The sequence below is a fragment of the Populus trichocarpa genome, chromosome 5 (assembly GCF_000002775.5).
Source record: "Populus trichocarpa isolate Nisqually-1 chromosome 5, P.trichocarpa_v4.1, whole genome shotgun sequence".
Taxonomy (NCBI): Eukaryota; Viridiplantae; Streptophyta; class Magnoliopsida; order Malpighiales; family Salicaceae; genus Populus; species Populus trichocarpa.
In genome coordinates, this window is record NC_037289.2 from 15280293 (window position 1) to 15304402 (window position 24110).

General features: G+C 31.1%; 1 protein-coding gene and 1 long non-coding RNA gene across 2 annotated transcripts; both read left to right on the forward strand.

The window, feature by feature from the left end:
* The first annotated feature begins 2244 nt into the window (after nt 1-2244).
* LOC7468871 (serine/threonine-protein kinase-like protein At1g28390) lies at nt 2245-4375 on the forward strand. Its single transcript, XM_002306515.4, has one exon. The coding sequence runs from the start codon at nt 2504-2506 to the stop codon at nt 4025-4027; it is 1524 nt and encodes a 507-aa protein (XP_002306551.4). The 5' UTR covers nt 2245-2503; the 3' UTR covers nt 4028-4375.
* Nucleotides 4376-19889: 15514 nt separating this feature from the next.
* On the forward strand, nt 19890-21546 carry LOC18099538 (uncharacterized). The gene is made up of 2 exons (XR_002982085.2): nt 19890-20591; nt 21309-21546. It is a non-coding gene; the product is annotated as an uncharacterized LOC18099538 (long non-coding RNA).
* The last annotated feature ends 2564 nt before the right edge of the window (nt 21547-24110 follow it).

Below are 24110 nucleotides of genomic sequence, written 5' to 3' on the forward strand. Positions count from 1 at the left end.
AAATTTCAGCTCAATTTGATGGTTGGATCGAAAATTACACCCAATAACGTAAAACTGGTCAAATTGTGATTTTCGCCAAATTTTTGAATTTCTCCAAAAATTCTGAAATTTTAACCTAAGCTAAGGAATCATATTATAAGGCTCAGTTAAAATTGTTTAGAATTTTAACCTAATTTAGGGTTTGTGGGTATGTAATGGCCGGTGAAATGGGATAGGTGTGCGGTGGTTGGGTTAAGAGAATAGGGACGGCGGTTGGGTGGTGTTAGAGTGTGGAGGAGGCAATGGTCTAGGTTTGGTTCGGTGATGGGTGGACATGGTGGATAAAATGGGTGAGGCTTTGTCAAGGGGGAATCGATCTGCTAGTTTTTTGTGTGTGGGTAAGGCTGTTGGTGTTAGGAAGATGGAGGCCAGTCGGGTAGTGTTGGTTGTGGTTGGTCTAAAAAAAGCTTAGGCTTCTAGGGTTTCTAGTGAAAAAGAGTGTTTTTTTTTTTAGTGGGGAGAGAATGTGAGAAAGATGTTTTTTTGGCTTCTCTTTTTTTTTTTTGTCTCTCCCCCTTTTTGTATGTGGTATAATCACATATTTATAGGTAAATAAATTTGTTATTTTTAATTGTTTGGTCTCCAAGCAAACTTGGTAACCAAGTAACTTGAAAAAAATTTTGATCCCTCAACTTCTATCTTTTTATTTTTAGTCTCTTTCATTTTGATTTTTTCTTGTATAATTTTTTTATATTTTGATTTTAAAAAAAAAGTAACTTTAACGTCGACTTAGAAAGCGTGTTAACAGTTACAAGTAGAAAAAGACATTGCAAGTGACACAAAGATGTCAAAAACATATTTGTTTGAGTTTTTGTTGTTTTTCTCTATTTTTTGATTTTTTTCAAAAAATTTTCCGAAATTTGGTAAAAATTAGGTAGCAATAAGTGTTATCTTATAAAATATAGAGATATTAAAACTTTAATTATATTATCCATTCTAGTGAGAGAGTTTCGTGTGAACAAAATTATCCTTGTAAACCTTTGAGAGTTAGATAAAAACTCTTGATATTGGTTAAAGAATTTCACAAATGATAAAAATCTTGAAGAATTTCTTCAAGTGCTGTAAAATGCTTGGTGTAGATTTATCAAATGAAATTGTACTCTAAAACCTAAACAAGTTAAGAAATACAATACTCGAGTAGAGTTTGGTGGTTAAGGTGTAAATATAGGCTTGCAGAACTATGTTAAAAACGAGTATGCAAACTCTTTTTTTCTATTTCTTTATTTTAAATATTTTAATTATATTATTAGTTACTGTAGTTTGCATTAATTGTTAAATTTAATAATATATTTAATTTTTTTTTAAGGTATTAAGTTGCTTTAATACTTTAACAACACAAATTTAGTGTTGCTCGCATCGTAACGAGGACCAGTCAATCTCATGAAATATTGTAATATTTCTTCTTCTTCTTTTATGCAAGCCATTCATTGCTCATCCGCGTGGATCCTTGACTTTCTTTTCCTAATGTAGAGATAGTCACAATTATTAGTATTCAACAAAGCAGCCTAAAATGCGAATGGCAATAATAGCTATATATATAAAATACAACATGTGTTACTACTAGTGGTATTATTAACCCAATCAATCAAGTGTATGAAATAAAGAACGTTATGATGCTTGGACATTTAAATTTATCTTTTCTCTTTTAAAGGAAAGCAATAATTTAGAACATAGTTTTTAGACTCGCCCGATCCAAGACCCGGGTTTCGGATTTTGACCGGGTCACCTGGGTTAATTCTTTTTTTAAAAAAAATAAAACAAAGTCGTTTTAGTAAAAAAAACAAAAATAAAAAATCAACAGGTTGCAACTGAGTTTTTGATAGGGTGTTGCCAGATCAACTCGTCGAGTCAGCCAGGTCACACCAAATTTTTTCTTTTCCTGTTTTTTTTAACTCAATTTGATTCCAACTCTGAATAAATAAGTTTCAAGTCGACCCGCTAGACTGGACCAGGATTTAAATTATTTAGAAGCTCCTTTCTCTTTTATCAATAATCCAAATTAAAGAAAAGAAAAGAAAAGAAATCACATGGAGAAGAATAAAAATTGAAGTAGCTGAGTGGAAAAGTAAAAGCAAATCGATGGGTAGATGCTACCCCACATCTTTAAGCCAACCCCGAGAAATTCCTCTCAAAGTTGCACGCGTTTGCATGTATAAACCTTTAAAATAATACAGCAATGACACCCAAAGCAATTCAAAATTTTCAAGCTTTGACTCTTTACACACACATTAGTCTCCTTTTATTAGTTTGAAGTTTTAGACATCAAAACCCACACCTTCCCTTTCTCTGTTACTACTGCTTCTATTATTATTAGGACTATAATGGCATTTGCCTCTCTCGTTTCCCACCTCCTCCTCCTCCCTTACCAAATACAACCACCCTCCTTTAAATCCATCACTCCTATCTCGCTCTCTCACCTGATCAATAGCGACCTTGACTGAATCAGCACTCACACTCACATATCATGGGCTATTTCTCTTGCAATGCAGAGTCTGCAATTGCAACCTGCGATCCTTCCAACTGGGATTCTTATCGCAAGCGAAGAAGAAACAAGAACCAAACCAAACCAAATAAACCAATCAAAATCAGAGAGTTCAGTTACACTGAACTTGTCAAAGCCACCAATACTTTCTCCGCAGAAACCTTCCTTGGAAAAGGCAGCCATGGAACCGTTTATAAAGCCTTTCTCGACCAAGGCAAGCTCATAGCCGCCGTTAAAAAGACAACCCATCAAACAAATTTCTGCAACAGCTATAACTCTAACTGCGCGACAGTTCCTCCGGCAGACAACGAGATTGAAACTCTATCCAGAGTTCAGCATCCAAGATTGGTAAACCTCCTTGGTTTCTGTGTTGATCCTACAGGCCGTAAACTACTTGTCGTCGAGTACATGCCAAACGGCTCATTATACGATCTTCTACATTCCAGTTCTCGACCTCCCGGTTGGACCAGGCGGGTTCGGTTCGCATTACAAATAGCAAAAGCGGTCCAGGCTCTCCACGCCTCTAACCCGCCGGTGATTCACAGAGACATAAAATCATCAAATGTGCTGATCGATGAATACTGGAAAGCGAGGTTAGGTGATTTTGGTCTTGCCTTAAGAGGACACGTGGAAGACGTTCATGTGAAGTGCACGCCACCGGCGGGGACGTTAGGGTATCTTGATCCAGCCTATCTTGCACCAGGGGATTTAAGCGCCAAGAGTGACGTGTTCAGTTTTGGGATTCTGTTGTTAGAGATCATTAGTGGCAGAAATGCGATTGATGTAAATTACAGTCCTCCTTCAGTGGTTGATTGGGCGGTTCCCTTAATTAAAAAAGGTGACTTGGGGGCAATATGTGATAACCGGGTGGCTTCGATGCCCGACCCGGTTGTGATCCGGAATTTGTCTGTTTTGGCTGCCAGGTGCGTGAGATCCACGGCCGAAAAGCGTCCAGGAATGGCGGAGGTGGTTGAAGGATTGAAACTTGTTAATAGAAGAATCCGTGCGCCGCCTATTTGGAATCACCTGAGAAGGCGCGTGGGGCGCGTGGAGGAGGGGGGTGTGGTCGTTGATAGAAGTGAAGAGGAGGTCAGTGTCAACGTTCACAAGACGGTTAAAGTAGGAAGCAGGAGAAATAGTAAAGTATCGAGTGTTTCAAGGGTAGAGTATGGAAGCGAAACGATTGGTTCGGTAGGGGATAGAGTGATTAGGTCGAAATCTATTGGTTCTTTTGGTGAGATAAAGATGGGGTCTGATTATTCTTGGAGAAAACCTGGAGGGGTGGCAGTGAAAATGCCTGTGGTGAAATTAAGCAAGTCGAGGTCTATGGGGGTATTGCATGGTCCTAGGCTAGTACATTACAAGAAGAGAGGATTTTTCTTAGAATTTGGAACAGAAAGTGATTCAAGGGAATATGATGTTGGCCCTATGCGAAACATGTTTATTGGTTTGGATGAGAAATTGGAGCAAAAGATACAAGAGAAGCCGTTGGTGTCTAAAAATTAAATGTACTCTTGTCGGACAAATCCAGAATTTGTCTGCTTTCAGCAGGTATACAGTCTTAGTTCTGCTTTGATTTTGGGCTCCTCCCATCACATCCTCCTCTGTTGTGGGTTGATGAATTTAGTCGTTACTGTATTTTATGGCTAAGTCTCCCATTGTAAAAGGTTTAGATGCATGCCAAGTTGATGCTGTAGTCTGGTCTTAGCCTTGGCATTTCTATATGGCTCTGCCCATCAACTTACAACAGGTTATCTCTAGGAGGTGGCATCATCCAATTACAGTGTCTCACTCCCTTTCTATATCTTTCTTTTTTCACATCTATGTTGAGCTATATACCGGTGTGTTCTTTCTTGTGGCACTTCTCAAAATTGCTTTCAGAGCTCTTTGCTTGAAACAACTCCATGTGGATTGGCATTGTGCATGAACTTATGGTGAACAGGAAGATTTACTAGAAATCTTTGTATGATTGGGTTGTTTTGTGCTCTTCAAGTGGTAAGCTAATTTCAGACCTGACACTGGTGAAGTCGAGCATATGCTTCAAGCCTTTTAACACACACAAATTCCTATCTGTCAATTACTTCATGCCAGGGCATATCGTTGGCTTCTTCTTTCTTTCTTTTTTTAAAGCACTGGAACAGATTTAGATAAGATTCCGATTTGGTTCCAGTAATTGACTAACAGAAGAATATGAATTCGAAACTCTGGTGTCTAACGGGATAATCCAAAAAATTTTGTTTCTACTTTCTATCAATTAACCTCCCCAACTTTCATGGTATTTTCAATTTTCCCCTTCCATCTACAAACTACCAAATTTGTTGATGCCGAATTGACCCTCCAAAGTGTTAAAAAAAAAAAAAAAACAAATTGCTGGTTCAAGCACCATCCCTCAATCATGTTAAAATTCATAAAAATTATCTCATTAAAAAGTTAAAACAATCCCTTTACATTGCAATTACTTACAAAATATATAATTAATGAGCTAGGTAAATCATTGTAAATCCACAATACCCAATTTGTTTTTTTATAGTCTTTTATACTTAATTTCATAATCAATTTGTGAAAATTTATTAAGAAAATAAAAAATTTAGCAATAGAAAACCAAAGTGTAAAACAGTGTCACAACACAATTTTGAGTTCCCAAAAAATTATCTTTTTTTTTATACACAAGGAAAAAATGTTGGGAAGAAATGCATGAAGAGAAGCGACTTGGTTGGCAAGAACATGCTAAAGAGGGATGTACGTGCATAAATAAGAGATGGAGGGAACAAACTGGATCTTTGACATTTTTAGAAACTCAATTACACCCTTGAAGGACTTAAATGTGAAAGGTAATGCAAATTCAAGGTTAACTTCAATTAATATTGGACAAATTTACATGAAAGTTAAGTTTGAGGACTTCATTAAATTTTTAATAGGCTGATTTGATTTGATCATGGGTTTAATTAAAGGTTTAATTATGTTTATAAATTAATTTAGGCTGAAATTTAAATAATTAATTAAGTGCAATTACTTAATTAGACTTTTAATTGGTTAAATTAATTTTATTAAGAACTTACTTGGTGAAAAAATAAGTTTGGAAGCTTAATTGAGAAAATTGGAATTTTAAAGGACCAGATTTAATTTTTTTTCAAACTTAATTGGATGAAATCTTGGGTGAAATTGCAAGAAAATCAAAGTTTAGGGGTCAATTAAGGGTTAAATGAAAGAAATTCATAACCAATAACCAAAGTGCAATAGCCACACAAGTTTAGATACTGAAATCAATCAAAATCAAAGGTTAATTTGAAAGAAATTAAAACTTTGATGGTTTATAGGGGTCAAATTGAACAAATTAAAAAACAAAAACTACTTTGAAAAAGGCATCAGTCTTGAGGAATCTCAATTGATTTTCAGCAGAGGCCCAATTTTATAAAATTAATCATTTTTGTCTTAATTAAGGACGTTTAAACTTAATTAAAACAAGGAACAAAATAAAATTTATAAAAATCCCAATTAGAAAATCATAATTTTTAGGGTTTAAGTTGTAAACTCCGGGAAAAATAAAAATTTTTTAAATTGCAAACTAACTACATGGGAAATAAAAGTGAAGAAATTCATGCATATGGTTAAATAAAAACAGGAATTCAAAATTTTTTGAATATAATAAACCCGATAATGTTGAGGGTTGGATTTAATTGAAGAAAATAATACACTTAAAGAAAATAAGGACTAAGTGCAAATAAGAGAAATTATAGAGTATAAATACTCATCTCCTCACCAAAAATCTGCAGCAACCATAAAGAAAGAAAATAGAGAGTTTTGTATCCATTCTTGTAAAATCAAGAGAGAAACACCAAAATTTCAAGAACTCATTCAAGATTAAGGGTTTATAGATGGGATAAATACTTGTGGGTAAGGAATTAACAAGAAAATTGAACAAGAAGAGAAAAGGGAGGGCCTACTGTCATTAGAAAAGAAAAGAGGGAGTTGAAAATCTTCAACTGGTTGAAAATCAAAACCTTAATTCGTACCGGGTAGGGTATTCTAAACATGATCTTATAATTCATTTCAAATTCGATAATGAATTGATGCCTTGATGTTGAATTATAGATTAGGGTTCTTAGACTTGAATTGGAAAAAAAGTATTTGTTGTTAAAATTAAGTTAATTCATGTGCGGTATGTGATTGGGACGTGAAACCATGATAATTTACCCAGAAAATATAGTTTGTGAAAGTTATGTGTGAAGGGAAGGGGGTGACGAATCTGGATAGACTCATCTCCTGACTTTCGGTAAGATTTTGGATAGGAGGATGAGGGAATTAGGACCAGGTTCCTCATATAAATTGTAGTTTTGGATGTTAGCTAACTAGGAAAATTGGTCTTACTCAATTTAGAGCTGTAGAACTCCAGTTATGGGTTATCAACCGAGACTGGGTCATGACAAACCCTATAGGGCAGTAGGTCTAATTTGTTGATGAATAATTTTGACTATCTTAGAGACAGAACTGGGCTCTCCTTTCTTAAGGGACTTGTATCCCCATGTCTTAACTTTCCAACGCGACCAACCTCGCTTGAAACGGGGTCCTAGAACTCCATATATAGTTAAAAATCAGAGCAGAGGTCGGAATGTCACCTCTGCAAACAGTAACACTTGAAAATAGTAACAATTCAATGTCTAGACAGTAACGGTTCAATACTAAACAATAATGGTTCAAGATAGTAACAGTTCAATGCCTAGACAGTAACGGTTCAAGACAGTAACGGTTCAATGTCAAGACAGTAACGGTTAGACAGTAACAGTCCAAGGTCTAGACAGTAACAGTTGGATAGTAACAGTTCGAGGTTTAAACAGTAACAGTTCAAATATAAAGAAAGGAATGATAACTATGGTTGGATAAAGAATGACAACATTAATGAGTGTAATGAGAAAATTGTAAAATATAAAGAAAGAAATGATTGAAAGAAAGACTTATTAGCTGTTGATATGATTATTATAAAACATATCCTTGAATGAGGAAAATTTATGAGATGAGCCTGTGATTGCAGGAGGACCACCGGTGTGGTGCAACAGCAGCAGCAGGGGAGCACGATTAAAGCTTCTACTGCAGGTAGGTGATCCACGCCTATACTTTCTAGTTAAATTCCATGATTTAATATGTTATTGATGTGATATGTGAATTACTGAATGTTGGATATTATAGGAAAGGAGGAAATTTTGCGTAATGATGTCGATATTTTGAATAGTATTCAAGGTGAAAGAATGGTGTGTGAATTGCCAAGTGATGAAATTATCGTTGACAAATGAAATATGAGAAGTGTGATATGGGACGTGGACTACCATACATTTAGTGTATGTTAATATTCTGGGTAAGAGGATCGTCATGTTTTAACTAACATACATTTAGTGTATATTAGGATCTCGGGTAAGGAGATCACCATGTATTGACTAGCATACATTTAGTGTATGTTAGGATCCCGGGTAAAGGGATCACCTTGCATCGACTCCTACGAGGTGATGATGATACCTGGTAAAATTGGTATCGGTAATGTGTTAAGCGAAAATAATCATGGTTGATCTTATGAAATCTTGAATGGAGGTTAATAATGGAAGAGGAAACGGTTTTTAGTAGTTGAAGGAGAAAGAGTTTCTAATGAAAATCAGAAAGGAGAAGTGAATAAAATATGAATGCATGTTTCCCTTTTTAAATTGTTGAATATTTGTATTGCTATATTATTGTGATATTCATGTTTCAATAATATGTATTTTGTTTCAGGACCATCGCATGCACGACAAGAATAGATCCTAGCTTATGTTCACTTTTTGTATACCCTTTTATTTTATAATATTACAACTTTTATATAACTTAATTTGTATAATTGATGTTTAAATTTGAATAGATTAATTTAATTTTGTAGTTTGTATAACCACGTTCCATGTATGCATGTTTATATCTTTTATCCATCCATAATGATAATTGTTCTTCAATGTATATCATAAACATTGTTGTTAACATGAATGATGATATTTGTGGGATTGAGACCCAGGGTGATTGGGTTGAATTGAGTTTAGAGATGCGGGATATTAGAAGTGTAAACATGTTGTTTTTCGATAACTTGGGACCTCCCGATATAGGGGAGACTTTACCGAAAACTTAGTGAAAATTTCGATAAATTTAAATATGAACACCAATATATATATATATGAGATCGTTGCTTTATCTCGGATATGGGGATGTTACATAAGCAGATGACATGACACTCGTTTATAATAAAAGAAAAAAGTGACACATCGTCTGTCCTTATTTTGTTATTTTATTCGGCCAATAAGGCTGATCGAGTTGGCACATTTAAGTGAATGAACGTGACATCTTCGATCACCTCAAGGTCTTCAACCACCACCATTTAACAGTAAAGATTCCCCTCCACAAGCTTTTGTCACCCTTGTTTGATGTTGTGCCCCTACCTACCGTGTGGAAGCCATCAACTTCTTATCTCAAGGTAGCCTTGTTTGATTCAGTAAGTTTTGCAGTGTTGAACCCAACTTTGAATTGATGGTGGGAAAGCTACATGCCACCAAATCAAGCATGATTTGATCCTAGTTGAAGAATAATACCCCCTCTACAAATTCTATGGTTTGTTTGGCTATAATGATCTCTCATTTGCCATAATTAATTCATGAAAGGTGCATCTCCAACCAACAATTTTCAACCAAGTTTCATTTATGAGGTTCCCAACTTTTTATAGAAGTTCTAAGAGTTTGTTAAACATTTAGGGAGAGGGAGAATAAAAGAAGAAAGAAGAATGGTCTCCTAACATATCAGAGGAAACAATCCCCTATGATCAAGTTTTAAAAAACTACCTTCAAACTCACAAATGGTTTCACAACCACCCGTTTTTTAGAGACTATAAAAGGAGAAGAACTCACAAAAAAAAAAAGGATTATGGAGAAAATCTAAGAGAGAAAAGCCACGAAAAAAAAATCTTGAGAAAGAAATCAAACCAACAGTAAAAAAAAGAAGAAAAGAGAAAGAGAATTAGAAGATATTGAGTAGAAGAAAGTCAGAAGTTGCTTGGAAATGGCTATTTGAATATGCTAAAATCAAGCAAAAAAGGACAAAAACCAGTTGCGATCATCTTTTGAAGGTAAATTATTCAACTTAATGGAGGGGTAAAACTCATTGAGAATAACCCTCCCCTCTGCATTTTCAGTTTTGATTCTTTCATTCAAATATTGTTCATAATATTTGTGATATGATTCAACTATCTTTGGTTTGTGTTTACATGTATTTTTAATTTACTTTAAATACAAGTTTGTTATATGATTAATTATTTTGTTGTTAATCAAATGTTATAAGATATTTAATGGATGATTAATGACATGTTTTTTTATGATTGAATACTTGTCTTTGATGCACTATAAAATATATTTTATAGTTTGATGATTATATGAAAAATGGGATATATATATATATATATATATATATATATATAGAGAGAGAGAGAGAGAGAGAGAGAGATGTTTGGCCATTATGGTGTTTACGTTCAGTTTTAAAAGTTTATATAGGTCATTTCATTGTTGTTTGTGATGTTAAATTAGCTTTTAAATTGATAAAAAAGAGTATAGGTGCATGTTTATATGTTGATAGTAGATTATAGACTTTGATTCTTATACATCGTAATATTTACATGTTTATTGTCTCTTTTGAAGGTTTAAGCATATAGGTATGAGTGAATAAGTTTTATTTGTTTTTCTAGGGTTGGATGCGTTTTTCTGGGTTTAAGCTTTGCTGGGCATTTCTAGGTTTCTGAGTTGGTATTCTTCAGTTGAACATCCTTAGGTTTTTTTTATTTTCATGTTTTTTTTATCGATTGATGGTTTTTACACAAGCACACACAATTGTTAATCACTAATCTAGGGTCCTAATGGTTTAAAAACATTTAAATCATGTCATTTAATCTTTGGTTCTTTGTTTGTGTTCTTCACAAAAATCAAATAATTAAGAAGATTGTTTGATTGTTGTCTTAATGGAACCTCAAAATATTGTTTGAATGATGTCTTTGCATTTGTCTTTGCCTTCAATTTTACGTTGTCTGGTCTAAAATTGAATCCATGCTTTTTAGGTTTCTTTATTGTATTCTTTGTGTTCTTTATCAAATTCAGCAAAAAAAAAAAAACCTCATTTGATCTCCAAATTATCGTTTCTGTTTGTGGACTTTGTTGTTAGGCTTAGGCTTTTGGGATAGAAAGACTAGCCCACATGGTTGGGCTGAGCCCATTTTCCATAAAGCTGTGTTTGGCGTGCCTTATTTTTATCAAAGGAAAAATGCATTTTTTTTTCCTTAAGGCATGTTTGTCAAACATGGTCTTAAGAAATTTTTAAAGCCTTTGATTTTTAGCTAAGGGCATACTTGGCAAACACGTCTTACTAATTTTCCAGTAATGTTTATTTTGTCCTTTTTTTATGCTTTTGCCAATAGACCTCAAAAAATCTGAAAAAATTCAGGGATCATTTCAAAATTATTTATGGGTCCCTGACATGTTTTCCAACCATTTTATTTAATATTTGGGTTTGTAAACTTACACTATAAGATATTAATCCAGTATTAAATATACCTGTTTTTTCTTTAAAATTTCAGAAAAATACAAAAAAATTTGTTATTTGAAAAAAAATACAAAAATATGTTTTTATTTGATTGCATACGCTAAATTCTAAAATTTTCATGCATAGTTTATAAAAAAAATACATTTTATCATACGTGGAAAAATACAAAAAAAATCAATTAATGAGTATCACAAGAAGCTTGTGATTATCCATTATGACTTGGCAAAATTTTCAAAAATACCACAAAAATAAATATATTTATTTAATTTTTATGATATGTATTTTACATAATTTTTTAGGCTTTAGAATAGTTAGGTTTAGCTTGAGAAGATAATGACTTTTCTTGAACCTTTAATCAGACCACTAAATAAAAACATGATCTTAGAAGAAGTAAAAAACAATCAATCAACAATGCATACTATTAGGTTTTCTAATGACCATAATATTAAGTGGCGACTCCTGAACCATTGAAATCATATTTTATGATTTATTCAAACACATCCAAAACCCCTTTAGATTCAGAAGCTAGATCCACCATTAAATGTTGTGGACGCCACGTCAATAAAGAGAAGCCACATGGCCAACCTTAAATTTGGTAAAAAACTTTTTCTTTGGTTTACCTCCTTTTCTTTTTCTTTGTAGTTCTTTTTTTTCTTAAATTTTAGTTTTTAGGTTTGAGAGAAAAAGAGAGAAAGTTGTATAAAAATAATGAAGGAGAGAGAAAGTTGATGAATTATCATTTTTTAGCAACGAAACTTATCATTCTTTGTATCAATGAGTTTTATTTGACGAGAAAAGTTTGATGGTGGTATTTCTTTCTCTAAATATACATGAAAAGGTAGATTGGGCTCAATTTTTTTTTATTCGGTAATTTTTTGTTTTTTAGTGATTTTGTGGTGTTTTAGGGTTGTTAGGTGGTTTACGAAGGTTTTTATGGTATTTTCATGTAAAAATGAGTTGAAAATAGATTATTATGAGGAAAAAACTCTCTCCTGATTTTCCGGTCACCACGATGGTGACTGGATTCTGGTTTGTTGCTTGCTTAAATAAATAAATTAAAAAAAACAGTAGCAGAAAACATGCCCACTCTTAAGAAAAAAAAAAATAGACGTGAGCCTAGGCTTCCAGACCCAAATGCATCTAGACTGTTTTTTTTATTATTAAGGTTAGGCATGTGGGTTTGGCATTTTTTTTTCCTTTATTTTTTATTAATTTGTTTTTCAATTTAGCTCTTCTACATTGGGTTTTTGTTGATTTTTTTTTACGGACTTTTTTTGTTAATTCCATTCTTTAAATTTTGATTGATTTTGAATTGAACTTCATAATTTATTTTGATTTGTTTTTTATAGGTTTATCACGGTTTCAAACAAACATTCTAGTATTTGATTGGTGTTTAATTTCATGAGCGTCTATTTCTATTATCATACAATTAAGAATAAAATAGTATAGGAAAAACAAAATTATTAAACTCAATAGAGTTCATGATCTAGGTTATGGGTTTGGCGGGTTAAACCATGAAACTCAGGTCGATCTAATAGGTAACCGTCTTAATATTTTTTTTTTAAATGATGTTATCTTGGATATTTTTAAAGCCAGCCCACTTTTTTACCAGTCATACAGATTGTTTACAGATCCATTAAGTCAAATAGTTCACATAAGAACAACTTTCAAACGATTTAATTTGAAGCTTAGGTTAGGTAAGGAGTTAGATTAAGGGAACGTTTGGGAACGCGGTTCAACCTGCGTTCCCGAAAAATTTAAAATTTTTTTTTTTGCTAAAATTTAATATGATTTGTACGTTTTGGATTGTTTTGATGTGCTGATGTCAAAAATTATTTTTAAAAAATAAAAAAACATCATTGGCATGCATTTTGGCACGAAAAGTTATTTGAAAAGCACCCACAACCACACTGCCAAACAAGCTCTAAGAGGTTTAAAAATTGACCCATTAGGCCATGACACTGTCAAAGAATTTTTCAAGGCCTAAATATGTTCTTTTACATTAAAAAAATCATGACACAAACCGCAACATAGCACGAGTCAATTATCTAGTAAATTTTATTCAACATAACATACAATCTAAAAATTCAAACCCCTATCAAACCTAACTTGAAGATCAAATTTATTTATTTTCTTTTATAATTTCATAAAATATAACTTACCAACATTAAAAAAAAAAAGACATTATAAACAATTATTTAAACTAAATTAGATATATAAATTAGTAAAACATCAATATGAAGATCAAATAAATCTATATTCTTATATAAATCTATTGTTGGATATATTCGCAAGACTTTAGGACAATTTAATGTGATCAATATCTTAACATAAATATTAACTTATTAGTTAACCAACAGGATAATAACTTTGCTTAATTATATAAATATGCTTACAATTAAAAGCGAATATATGCAAAACTTTAACAAGAATATAATAAAAGCAAGGAATAATAATTAAAGATTTAAGGACAAAGCATACATACAATAATTTTCAGGAATAAATTAAGCATTGAATCTTAGAACATAATGCATAGTATACATACTTGTTGATGAAATTTGGATGAATAAAAAGGAATTGGATATGTTACTATCCTTTATTTTTAAGACTAAATTGCTTGTCATTTGGTGTCAATGATTTCTATGAAAAGTATCCTAAAATTCCAATAACATTATCTTGGAAGGTTGCACTGCCGATCAGGCCAATATTTTAAATTCTATCCATGACACGAAAACCTAAAGTTTATGAAGATGCTCTATCAAAACAGCCCCCTCCAACCTCTATTTATACAAGATTTTTGGGACAAAAAATGATGCAGAAAATAATTATGTTAAATATAATTAATTCTTGCTATTTTAACTTTTTTAATTATTAGCCATAAAATACAAATAAAAACATGACGTCACCTAACATGTTTATATAAAAAATAAGTTCAAATAGTGGAAGGTAACTATTTAGGCAGGTTATTTCCTTAGTTGGCAAAACTACTTTTTTTAGGCAGTAAAATTATTTTACAACGAGTCAAGCTGAGTGTGTGTGGTTGAAGTTCATAGTCCATATAACTTAAGGTCCTTCCCTTGTAAAAGTTTTGGTACTCTACAAACTAAATTTTAACTTACCAAGGCACCGCTATTCAAGAGAGAAGAAAATCTTTAAATCTTTCAATGTAGTATTGGGATTATGGGTTTGAATTTTTTTTTTAATCTAGATTTTTTAAGATTAATTTTTAATTCACCCATAATTAATTTTAGATATGTTAATGTTTCGTGTTAAAGTATTTAAATTAAAGAATATTTTAAACAAATTCTTAACTCAAACGTGAGTAGACCTCACATTTAATTTAATATCAAATATGATCATTAACCATGTTTTAATTTATTTTATTAGTAATTATTAGATAAGCACCCATTGTTACTATTAATATGATTAACTTAGAATTACAATTTAAAAATATAAAAAAATATAAGTTTTAGATAATCACTAGCCAACTTACCCACAGGGTCTGATCATAAGTTGTTTTAGAAAATGCAAGCATTATCAACTCAATTTTTATCTTAAAAAAATATTTTATTTTGAACCAAAAACTTTGTGCCTGTGATTAATCAAATAAATAAAAAAATATATACGTATGCAAATAAATTTTAAAAAGAGATGTTGATGTAAATCAATGACAAAATTGAAAAGTTGATTGACTGATTCAGATACTATTCTGGTGTTGCGGGAAGTTATTCATATTTTTCTATTAAATCATTTGTAAATAATTTTTTTTAAGTAATAATTTAAATTCTATCAAAATAAAAGAATTTGCTAGTACAATCCTTTTTTCTTATTATTGTAATTTTATAAGCTAAAATATATAGTTTTTTTATATCAAATATACTTCATTTAATAAAAACCAAAGACAATTAGTATAAGTATTAAATAATGAGAAAAAAAGCATCTCATTCATTACAACATCTATATCCTATTAAAGTGATTTCTTTTTTTGCGATTTGTTTATCAGAATATCAAGCAAAAAATTTATCATAATCATAAAAGAAAATTTATTAAAAAAAATTTCATTATTATGCCTCGAAAGTAATAAAAAAATATATGAATAATACATTTTGACTGCTTTTCCATTTTTCAATCACTAGAATGGTAGTTGAAAAATCAAGCTAGGGTTTTTTCATGATATGCACGATGTGGAATAGCGGAGCTACCTTCTGGAATTGAAGGGGTTTTGGGTTTAATCATAAAGTTATGATTATAGGGTTTAGGAGTTGCTACCTAATATTATGGTCACTAAGAAACTTATTAGTCCATGAGAGTCTGGACAAGGGGACTAGATGTGCAAGGAGAAGACGCATCACCCCTTGTGCACTCTACCTATAATAAGCTGCATTGTTGATTGATTGTTAATCTAGAACATTTTCTATTTGTTAGTCTCATCTAAAGTTCAAGGAAAATCTCTCTTCATGAGGAAGTCTATACTTTATCATATTAAATCATAATCGTTCTAAGAATCTAATTTTAGCATCACATTTATTTTTTATTTTTATATCTTTAATACATGAAAATATACTTTACAATGTAATTTTATACCCCCCAAATATTAAAGTCTACATCTAAATCCTAACACTCCGAATAAAAAACTAATTGTTGTGGGATTTTTGGTATTTTGATCAAATCCTAATGGATAATTATAAACTGGTTAGAAATATAAAAAATATATTTTGTTAATCTAGAGCATTTTCTATTTGATATTCATTTTGTATTTTTAAAACATGCTAAAAATACGATTTTGTCCTTTTTAGAAAATATACATGAAAAACCTTTAGTATTTGATCGTATGCACGAAAACAAAATATTTTTTTATGTTTTTAAAATGAGGGATTTTTTTTTTGGATTTTTTGAAATTTCAGACAAAATTCAGATATTTTTAATATCAAATTTGTATCTTAGAGTGTAAGTTTACGACTCAATATTAAACAAAATAGCTGGAAAAAAGTGAGAGGGACCCACAAATATTTTTAAAATAGTACTTGAATTTTTTCAATTGTTTTATTTTTTGTTAGGCTTGTTTGGCTAAACATTAAAATAAAAACAAACTAAAACTAAAGAAAAAATATTGAGTGTGTTTGGAAAATAGCATGTATTGTGAGATTTAATATCTTACTAGTCGGATCACGCCTGCGTGGGTGTTAGCATCAGCTTAACAGATGAATATTAAGGCGAGGGATTGAAAATGGTCAACGAGACACTATAGCCCAAGGACCAAGTCTATGTGAAAGCCCATGAGAATAATATCATGTGGGTCATGGATGTGAGCTGAAAATGCCAACCAAATCATTGGGCTCATAGAAACCTATTGTTTGCTGGGCTGTTAAACAATTCAATTGGCCTTTTTTTCACCCATGGACTATTAGGTTTGTGGCGCGTTAAGCTTCTACTATCAATTAATTATTATTTTTTTTTTGAAATATCATATTTTGGGTAATTTCTTCACCTCTATTTGATTGATCTTGTGTATGACAGTTGACAACTAAATTCTTTGTTTTTTTCCTTCTTCCTTGCAAGCGTGACGACTTTCAGCTTTTCTTTTCTCCCCTTTTTGCTCTTACCTTGCATGCTTTGGGAAGGCAAACTATTCGAGAGTAAAACACGCGTACCAGGCTATGCTCTTCACCCGCTTTCTAGTTCACAGGCTTTGACTAAAATTGAAATTCAGACAATAAACAAATAAGATACTACTTTCATTTAATAATCATGTAGTAATAGAATAGAGGATTGTAGAATAATTGACAAAATTCAGAGAAAATAGGTAACATTTATTTTCTAATTGTTGACGCGCGGGCGGGCGCTTAATTGATGGATCTTGGTTAAGGCAAAAGGCTAATTTTGGTTATGTATTTTGTTTTGGAAGCATTATTAACAATTCTCTAAAAGTCGTCCCCATTATTAATATATTATTATTATTATTATTATTATTATTATTATAATATACACTAAAAAGCATCATTGTTTACGGTATACAGTGAAACACTGAGCTGTTTTTTTTTAAAAAAATAATTTCATTTTTTTTTGTTTTTTATGCCTTTATGGGTTTTTTTTTTGCTTTTTTCTTTTTGTTTTTTAATTTTATTTTTTAATATTGAGTTGGTTAAAAATTATAGTTACAATATGTGAGGAAAACATTGTAACTTTCTTCGCAAATTACTGTGGATTGCTATAATGTTTTTTCCCACATAGTTTTTTCTGTTTTGTTATATTTTTCCCTAAAATTATCTTTGTCAATTTTATTTTTTAAATATTAAGCTGGTTAAAAATTGCAATTACAAGTAAATACAAGTTTTTCCTCGTATGGTTTTTTTTCAATTTCTTTTGTGTTTTCTTTTTTTGTAATATTTTTTTCCAAAATTATTTTCGTTGATTTTTTTTTTTCATATTAAGTTGGTTAGAATTTAACTTTGTAATAAAGCTTAATCATGTGGGGGAAAGCATTATAGTTTTCCTCACAAAACATTGTGGATTGCTACAATGTCTCTCCACATGGTTTTTTTTTCTTATAATTTTTTTCAAATTATCTTTGTTAATTTTATTTTTTTAATATTGAGTTGTTTGATAATTACAATTACAAGTCATTACAAATAAGGCTAAATCATGTGGGGAAGTACTGTAGCTTTCATCACAAAACACTATGAATTGCTACAGTGTTTCCAACATGATTTTTTCCTTTTTTTGGGTGTTTTTTTTTCTAAAATTGTCTCTGTCGATTGTTTTTTAATATTGAGCTAATTAAGAATTTAGCTTTGTAATTTTTTTTTAAAACACTGTGAATTGTTGCATTATTTTCCCATATGATTTTTTTATGATTTTTTTCAAAATTATCTTTGTCGATTTTTTTTTGAATATTGAGTTGGTTAAGAATTATAATTACAATAAAGCTAAATAATATAAGGAAAGCGTTGTAGTTTTTCTCACAAAACACCGTGGATTGCTACAATATTTCTCTAAATGGTTTTTTATTTTATTTTATTGAGGAAAACACTATAATTTTCCTCATAAAACATTGTCAATTGCTACAATATTTTTTCTCATGGGCTTTTTTCCTTCCAAAATTATCTTTATTGGTTTTTTTTAATATTAAGTTGGTAGAGAATTTAGTTTTATAATTTTTTTTTCCTTTTATTAACAGAAAAGCTAAATTATGTAGCGAAAGCATTGTATCTTTCCTCACAAAATACTGTAGATTGCTACAAATCATTTTGTTCAGTCTCTAAGTTTTTTATCACCAATACAACTTTTTTTTCTGTCATGAAATATTTACTCTATTATATTTTTAGTTTTTATTATTTATTTAGCGCTGGTTTATAATTATAACACTATAAAATATATTTATTTTATAAATTTACGGTAACGCATGTAGATTTCATCTCGTGCGAATTAAAAGACATGAGGATCCAACACACTACTAGGGTGGGCCATGGGACTGAGAGTGGGGAATAGGAAAATTGGAAGTCGCTGGTGTCTTAGAGCGTGTTTGGCAGTGTGGTTGCGGGTGCTTTTCAAATAACTTTTCAAGCCAAAATACATGTCAATGATGTTTTTTTTATTTTTTAAAAATCATTTTTGACATAAGCACATCAAAACGATCCAAAACGTACAAACCATATTAAATTTTAGCAAAAAAAAAATTCAATTTTTTTGGGAACGCAGCCGCAGCCGCGTTCCCAAACATCTCTTTAGTTAGGTGATGTTCGAGGGAAGACAAATATGCGATGATGATAATAAGGGTTAAAACCGGTCTCTTTTTTTTTGTGTTTTAAGAATATTTTTAAATTTTATTTATTTTTTATTTTTAAATTATTTTAATGTATGGATGTTAAAAATAATTTTTTAAAAAATAAAAAAATATATTATTTTAAAAAACAATAACTATTAAAAAAGTAAAAAATAAAATTACAGTGAAAAGATAAAAAAGCTGCCAAAAAGCATGGAAGTGGAAATGAAGATCAGACGGAGCCACTCCTTTCCACCGTCTTGTCAACATCCTTGTACCCTCCTTTTCTTCTCCATTTCCCTCGCAATCACTCCTCCATTACTCAAAACAGTTGAGTAGACCCCCGCACTGGAACGGAAATCCCAGCGGTATTTTTGCTCGTTAACATCATTACAAGAAAATAAAATAACACTAGTCGGTGGAAGAACACAATTTAGGAAATGTTATGGTTGATAATATTAACTTTATATTGGAAATAGTGACTTCTAAAGAAATTATTTAAATGAGCTGTTATAAATTTCAAGAAAAATAAATAAATAAATAAATAAATATCCTTGAGCATGCTAAATCTCTTATTATGATTAATATTGGTATTACAAAAATATTTTAATAAGATGAATTTAATAAATATCACCAATAATGATCCAATAAGTCATAATTTCTAAGTTATCATCATGTATTTTTTGTCGGTGACTTTTTTTTAAGTATCACTTAATTTATCTTATAGGATTTTATTATATTTTTTATTAATATAGATGTTCGGATCAGCTTACGCGTATCTTAACTAATCTTACCGGCCTTGAAGTTAACCACTATATAAGCCTCCAGTAACCCTGAGATTTGTGAAACTTGAACTGATGATCTCTAAAAAATATATCTAGAGGTTAATCAATTGAGTTACACCCTTTAAGATTATCTTATTGGATAATTTTAAAAATACCAAAGAAGCTTTTTTGTTTTTTTTGTCTTATAAGAACTCTTTTTTTATCTTTCTTTTCCTTTTTCTCTCCACTATCTCCTCATTATAATTGCTCATAGCATCCACGTCTTCGCTAGCCACACTCAATCCTTAGCTATAATAGCTCTCTACTTGGCTAGCTATACTAGAAAAATGAACAGTGCTTAGCATTCAATTGGCTTTCAGAAGATTGCGGGAAAAAAATTGTAATGGCATCTGGGTTTTGTCTTTTGTTCTTGGCTTTAATTCTCCTAGCAATCAACAATTAAACGATGACGATTCTGTACACGAGTTCATCTGGATCTATGGTGCTAGCAGAGTTTAGCGTAACGATGACAAACGCAGTCGCGATTGCTCGATAAATATTGATTTAACAGTTCATGGGCTTGCTTTAGATGGAATCAAAGTCTTTACAAATAGGGAGGTGCAAATTTATTTTGCATGATTCTACAACTTTTCATGGAATTTTAACAGCATGTAGCCATTGTGTTTTGGTTAAAGGTCACAAATGCTTTGATTTAATGAGAAGTCGATATTCAGTTCAGCTATAAATTGAGGATTACAGAGCCATGGTTGACTCTTGGGTCAAGCTGGGCTTTTAGAAAAGGCTTTTGCCATGATCAAATCAATGCCAACAAAACCTAGTAAGGGGTTTAGGCTTCACAAAAAGAGACTGTTATGGATAAGAAAGGTTGGCTATAGTGTGAGCTCGGAGAGAGAGAAACAAGGTTTCTAGGCATAATTCTTGAAGATTCAACAACCAGGTGAGTGTAGTCAGTGCTTGTTTGTTTTTATTGCTATCTTGCAAACACACTCGCTTGTGATTATTGTTTTCTCTTTTATACATCTTATTTCATTGTGAGATCCAGTTTGCTTTGCTCAATGAAGATGCATGCCACATATGATTGGCAGTGAGTTTCTCTTTGATTTTTCTATTTTGGCAAGCATGTTAAGAAGATTTGTAGGGACCTGGGCTAGCTAGCTAGTAATGTAGAATTTCATTGTGATCGTTTCTTGTAAGTTTAGAAACTGGGTTTTTCAATTATATAAAGTAACTGTTGGTATTTCTCGAGGATAAGATGGGCTGAGCACCCGTTGAAGCGTGGATAATGCTTATCAAACTTTTTTTCCTTGTGGATTTAAGAGAAAAAATAAATAAAATAGTTTCCCTTTAGTTTGCTTATCGGAGACTTCCTTTTTTCCAACCTTTAACTAGTCGTTATGGCTGGTTCCCCTGTAACACTATTTGTAAATCACAGAATAAAGGTTAAGCTACTACTTGCATAAAGTTTTAGGGTTGCTGCTATAAACCATATGGTAAAATATTATCAAACAATGAGTTGATTAGGTAGTGAGTTTAATTTGAAATCAGTGGCTGACAAAACACTGCAGTTGGTTTACATTTGAGCATCAATCAATCCATGGCTTGGACTTCTTTCTCTTATATTTATGGACTTGCTGAAATTTCTTTGATTTGACAGAAGCATGAGGGTTATCCATTAGGGTCAATGGTTGGTTTTGCATGTGATGTTGATGGATCTCCAATATTAGCACTCAACAGCTTTGCATTTCATATAAAGGTATGCACATCAAAGGATATAAGTTGTTTCTTCTAGGGTTTTCAGGTGAAAAATACTGGAAATTAAATGAAAAGGTAGATGTAGTTGTACACATTTCATTTTGGATTTATGTTTCTTCAATACAAATTGGCCTTTGACTGGTGGAGTTCATAGCCCGCATGCACATTTTTCACTTAACGAACTACGTCCAATTTAATGCATTTCAAGCCGTTCCATATATAGGAAGCCGTTGCAATACAACTGTTTAAGATAAAGTATTATTTATATAAAACTCATATTTTTAAATTCATTTGATTTGTCAATTTTTTTAATAATGTATTCCAATATGTTTTAATATTAGGTCAATGAAACAAAAATTGCATATCAAAAAAATCCAAAATCAACCATTCTTATTTCATCATTGCTATGAAAGATTAAAGAACCAACCTAAATAATGGATGATTGAGAATTCAAAAAAGTCAAAAAAATGTTAGAAATGCAACTCCCACAACTTCTTCTCCTCTTGCTCAAAATTCAATCAACTTAGAAAAGGATGATATTGTACTTGGTGACATAGGTAAAGAGGTGATGAAGAAGCAAGATAAAAAAAGACAATATGCAACATAAGTTCTCATGTGGGGTCAACCTTAAAGGATTTAAAAGAATATAAAATAGAAATGTAACATAAGAATATATAATTTTTAAAAAAATCTTTTGGTTTACCAGAAGAGAAAGCAAAGGAAAAACATGAAAAGAAAAGAATAGAACGAGACAGGATTTTTATTAAACAAGAAGAATTTTTATTGAAACAACAACATAAAAAAAAAAAGAATAATATTGATAGATATGACAATCATACATTGCTTTTGATTGAATATTATGAGATGCGTCAAATAAAAATATTAGCTAAACGATGTGATAGTGATTTTAATGAGTATGCATAGTTTAAATTTTCATTATTTCTTTGAGTGTATGCATTTTATTTTATTATTTTTAATTTCTACTATAATAAAAAAATTAATTTTTAAAAGTGTTATTAAATAATTAGAAAATTTATTATCATAATTTAAAAGTAGTCAACAACATAAAATAACATACACTTGAATATTTATCTCATATATAATTTGAATAATAATAAAATATTAATCACTCTTTATTTTAGAGAGCATGAGTACTATCATACTAGAGAGTTGGCTAAAATAATGTTTTAGCTACTTTAGCAAAAATTTAGCTACAAAATAAGGAGCTTGGGTTTGGATACTCTTACTTGCATTTGGATAGATAGTGTGGCTTATTCCATTTCTTGTTGGTGATTTTTTTTGGAGTTGTTTAATTTGTTTTGTCGGGATCTTTCTGATAATACTAGTGGTCATAATCGAAACTTCAATGTACATCTAAGAGCTATTTTTTTTTTCTTTATTTTTTTTCTTTTTTATTTTCCTTAAAATTTATGCTATCTCATTTTAAAAATTTCTTTAGAAGTTGTTATTTTCAATGGTGACTTTTTATAAAATTATTATTCCTACTCGTGACATGTATCAATCTATACAGGATGCCTATTCTCAAACTCAACCCCATTACAGTGCCACATGGTTGGGTTTGGGATGTCCATGTTCGAACCTAACTTTTGAGTTTACTAGTGCTCACCAATTTATTGTATGGCTGATACTTAGTATTTAATGTTAACATGATAATCTTATCTTTATGAGGCCCACAAAATAATATTAAAGCATACTTATATCAAGAGCTTGACCCACCTACCTATGACAAGTCATACTTAATAGTGTAACTAATAATTAAAAGTTATTATCTCACATCATTGTCCCCAAAATAGACTATACATTATATTCTCACCTTTTTCTTTTACTCCATATAAGTTGATGTGATTCTTGAGTGTAATTTATCACATGTATGAATCACTAAGTAAAGAGAGATTTCATTAACACACATACAAATATGCAAAAACATTCTCCTCTTCCACACCTATTGCATCATCATCTTTATTTATTATATTTGTAACATACAATATATAACCTTTAAGGTTATATTCCTTTTATATTCTTATTGACTAAAGTATCGAAGGGTCTCATATACTATACATAAGACTTATTTTATAAGAGTCCATGGATAACTAACCTAACTCTTCTTCTTTAACCCTTTGAAACCCAATAATTAGTTGTGAAAAGGTTCAAAATCTCTTGAAGTTCACTTTAAACTTCATTAGTGATGGTGTTTTTTGAAAAATTAAACAAAAATCATATCATCCCTTTCTCTGTTTACTTACCTTCTAGTTCTTTTCATGACTGAGAACCAAAAAATAATAAGATGTGAGAGGGTTATAGATCTCTCTACAGGCACTTTATCAGCTTTTTCGGATCTCCAACAACTTACCTTATAGGTGAGGATTTTCATCGAGGCTTTTCTAGCTACACAAGAGTAGCTGAGGGTCTTTCCTCTTCCCTAACAGGTGAAAAAACCATTGGTTCCACCACCTGCATCATCAAGTACATATAGATAGCTTCAAATATATATATATATATATATATATATATATATATATATATATATATATATATATATATATATATAATCACTCTCAAAGTCACCCATTTTCATTCTCTAAAAAAACCCTTGTTACTTTCTTTTAACACTCCTTATAGGATTATGAAACTCTCTAAAATAAGCCAACTAATCTATCATTAAAGATCACTAGCTTTTTTTTCC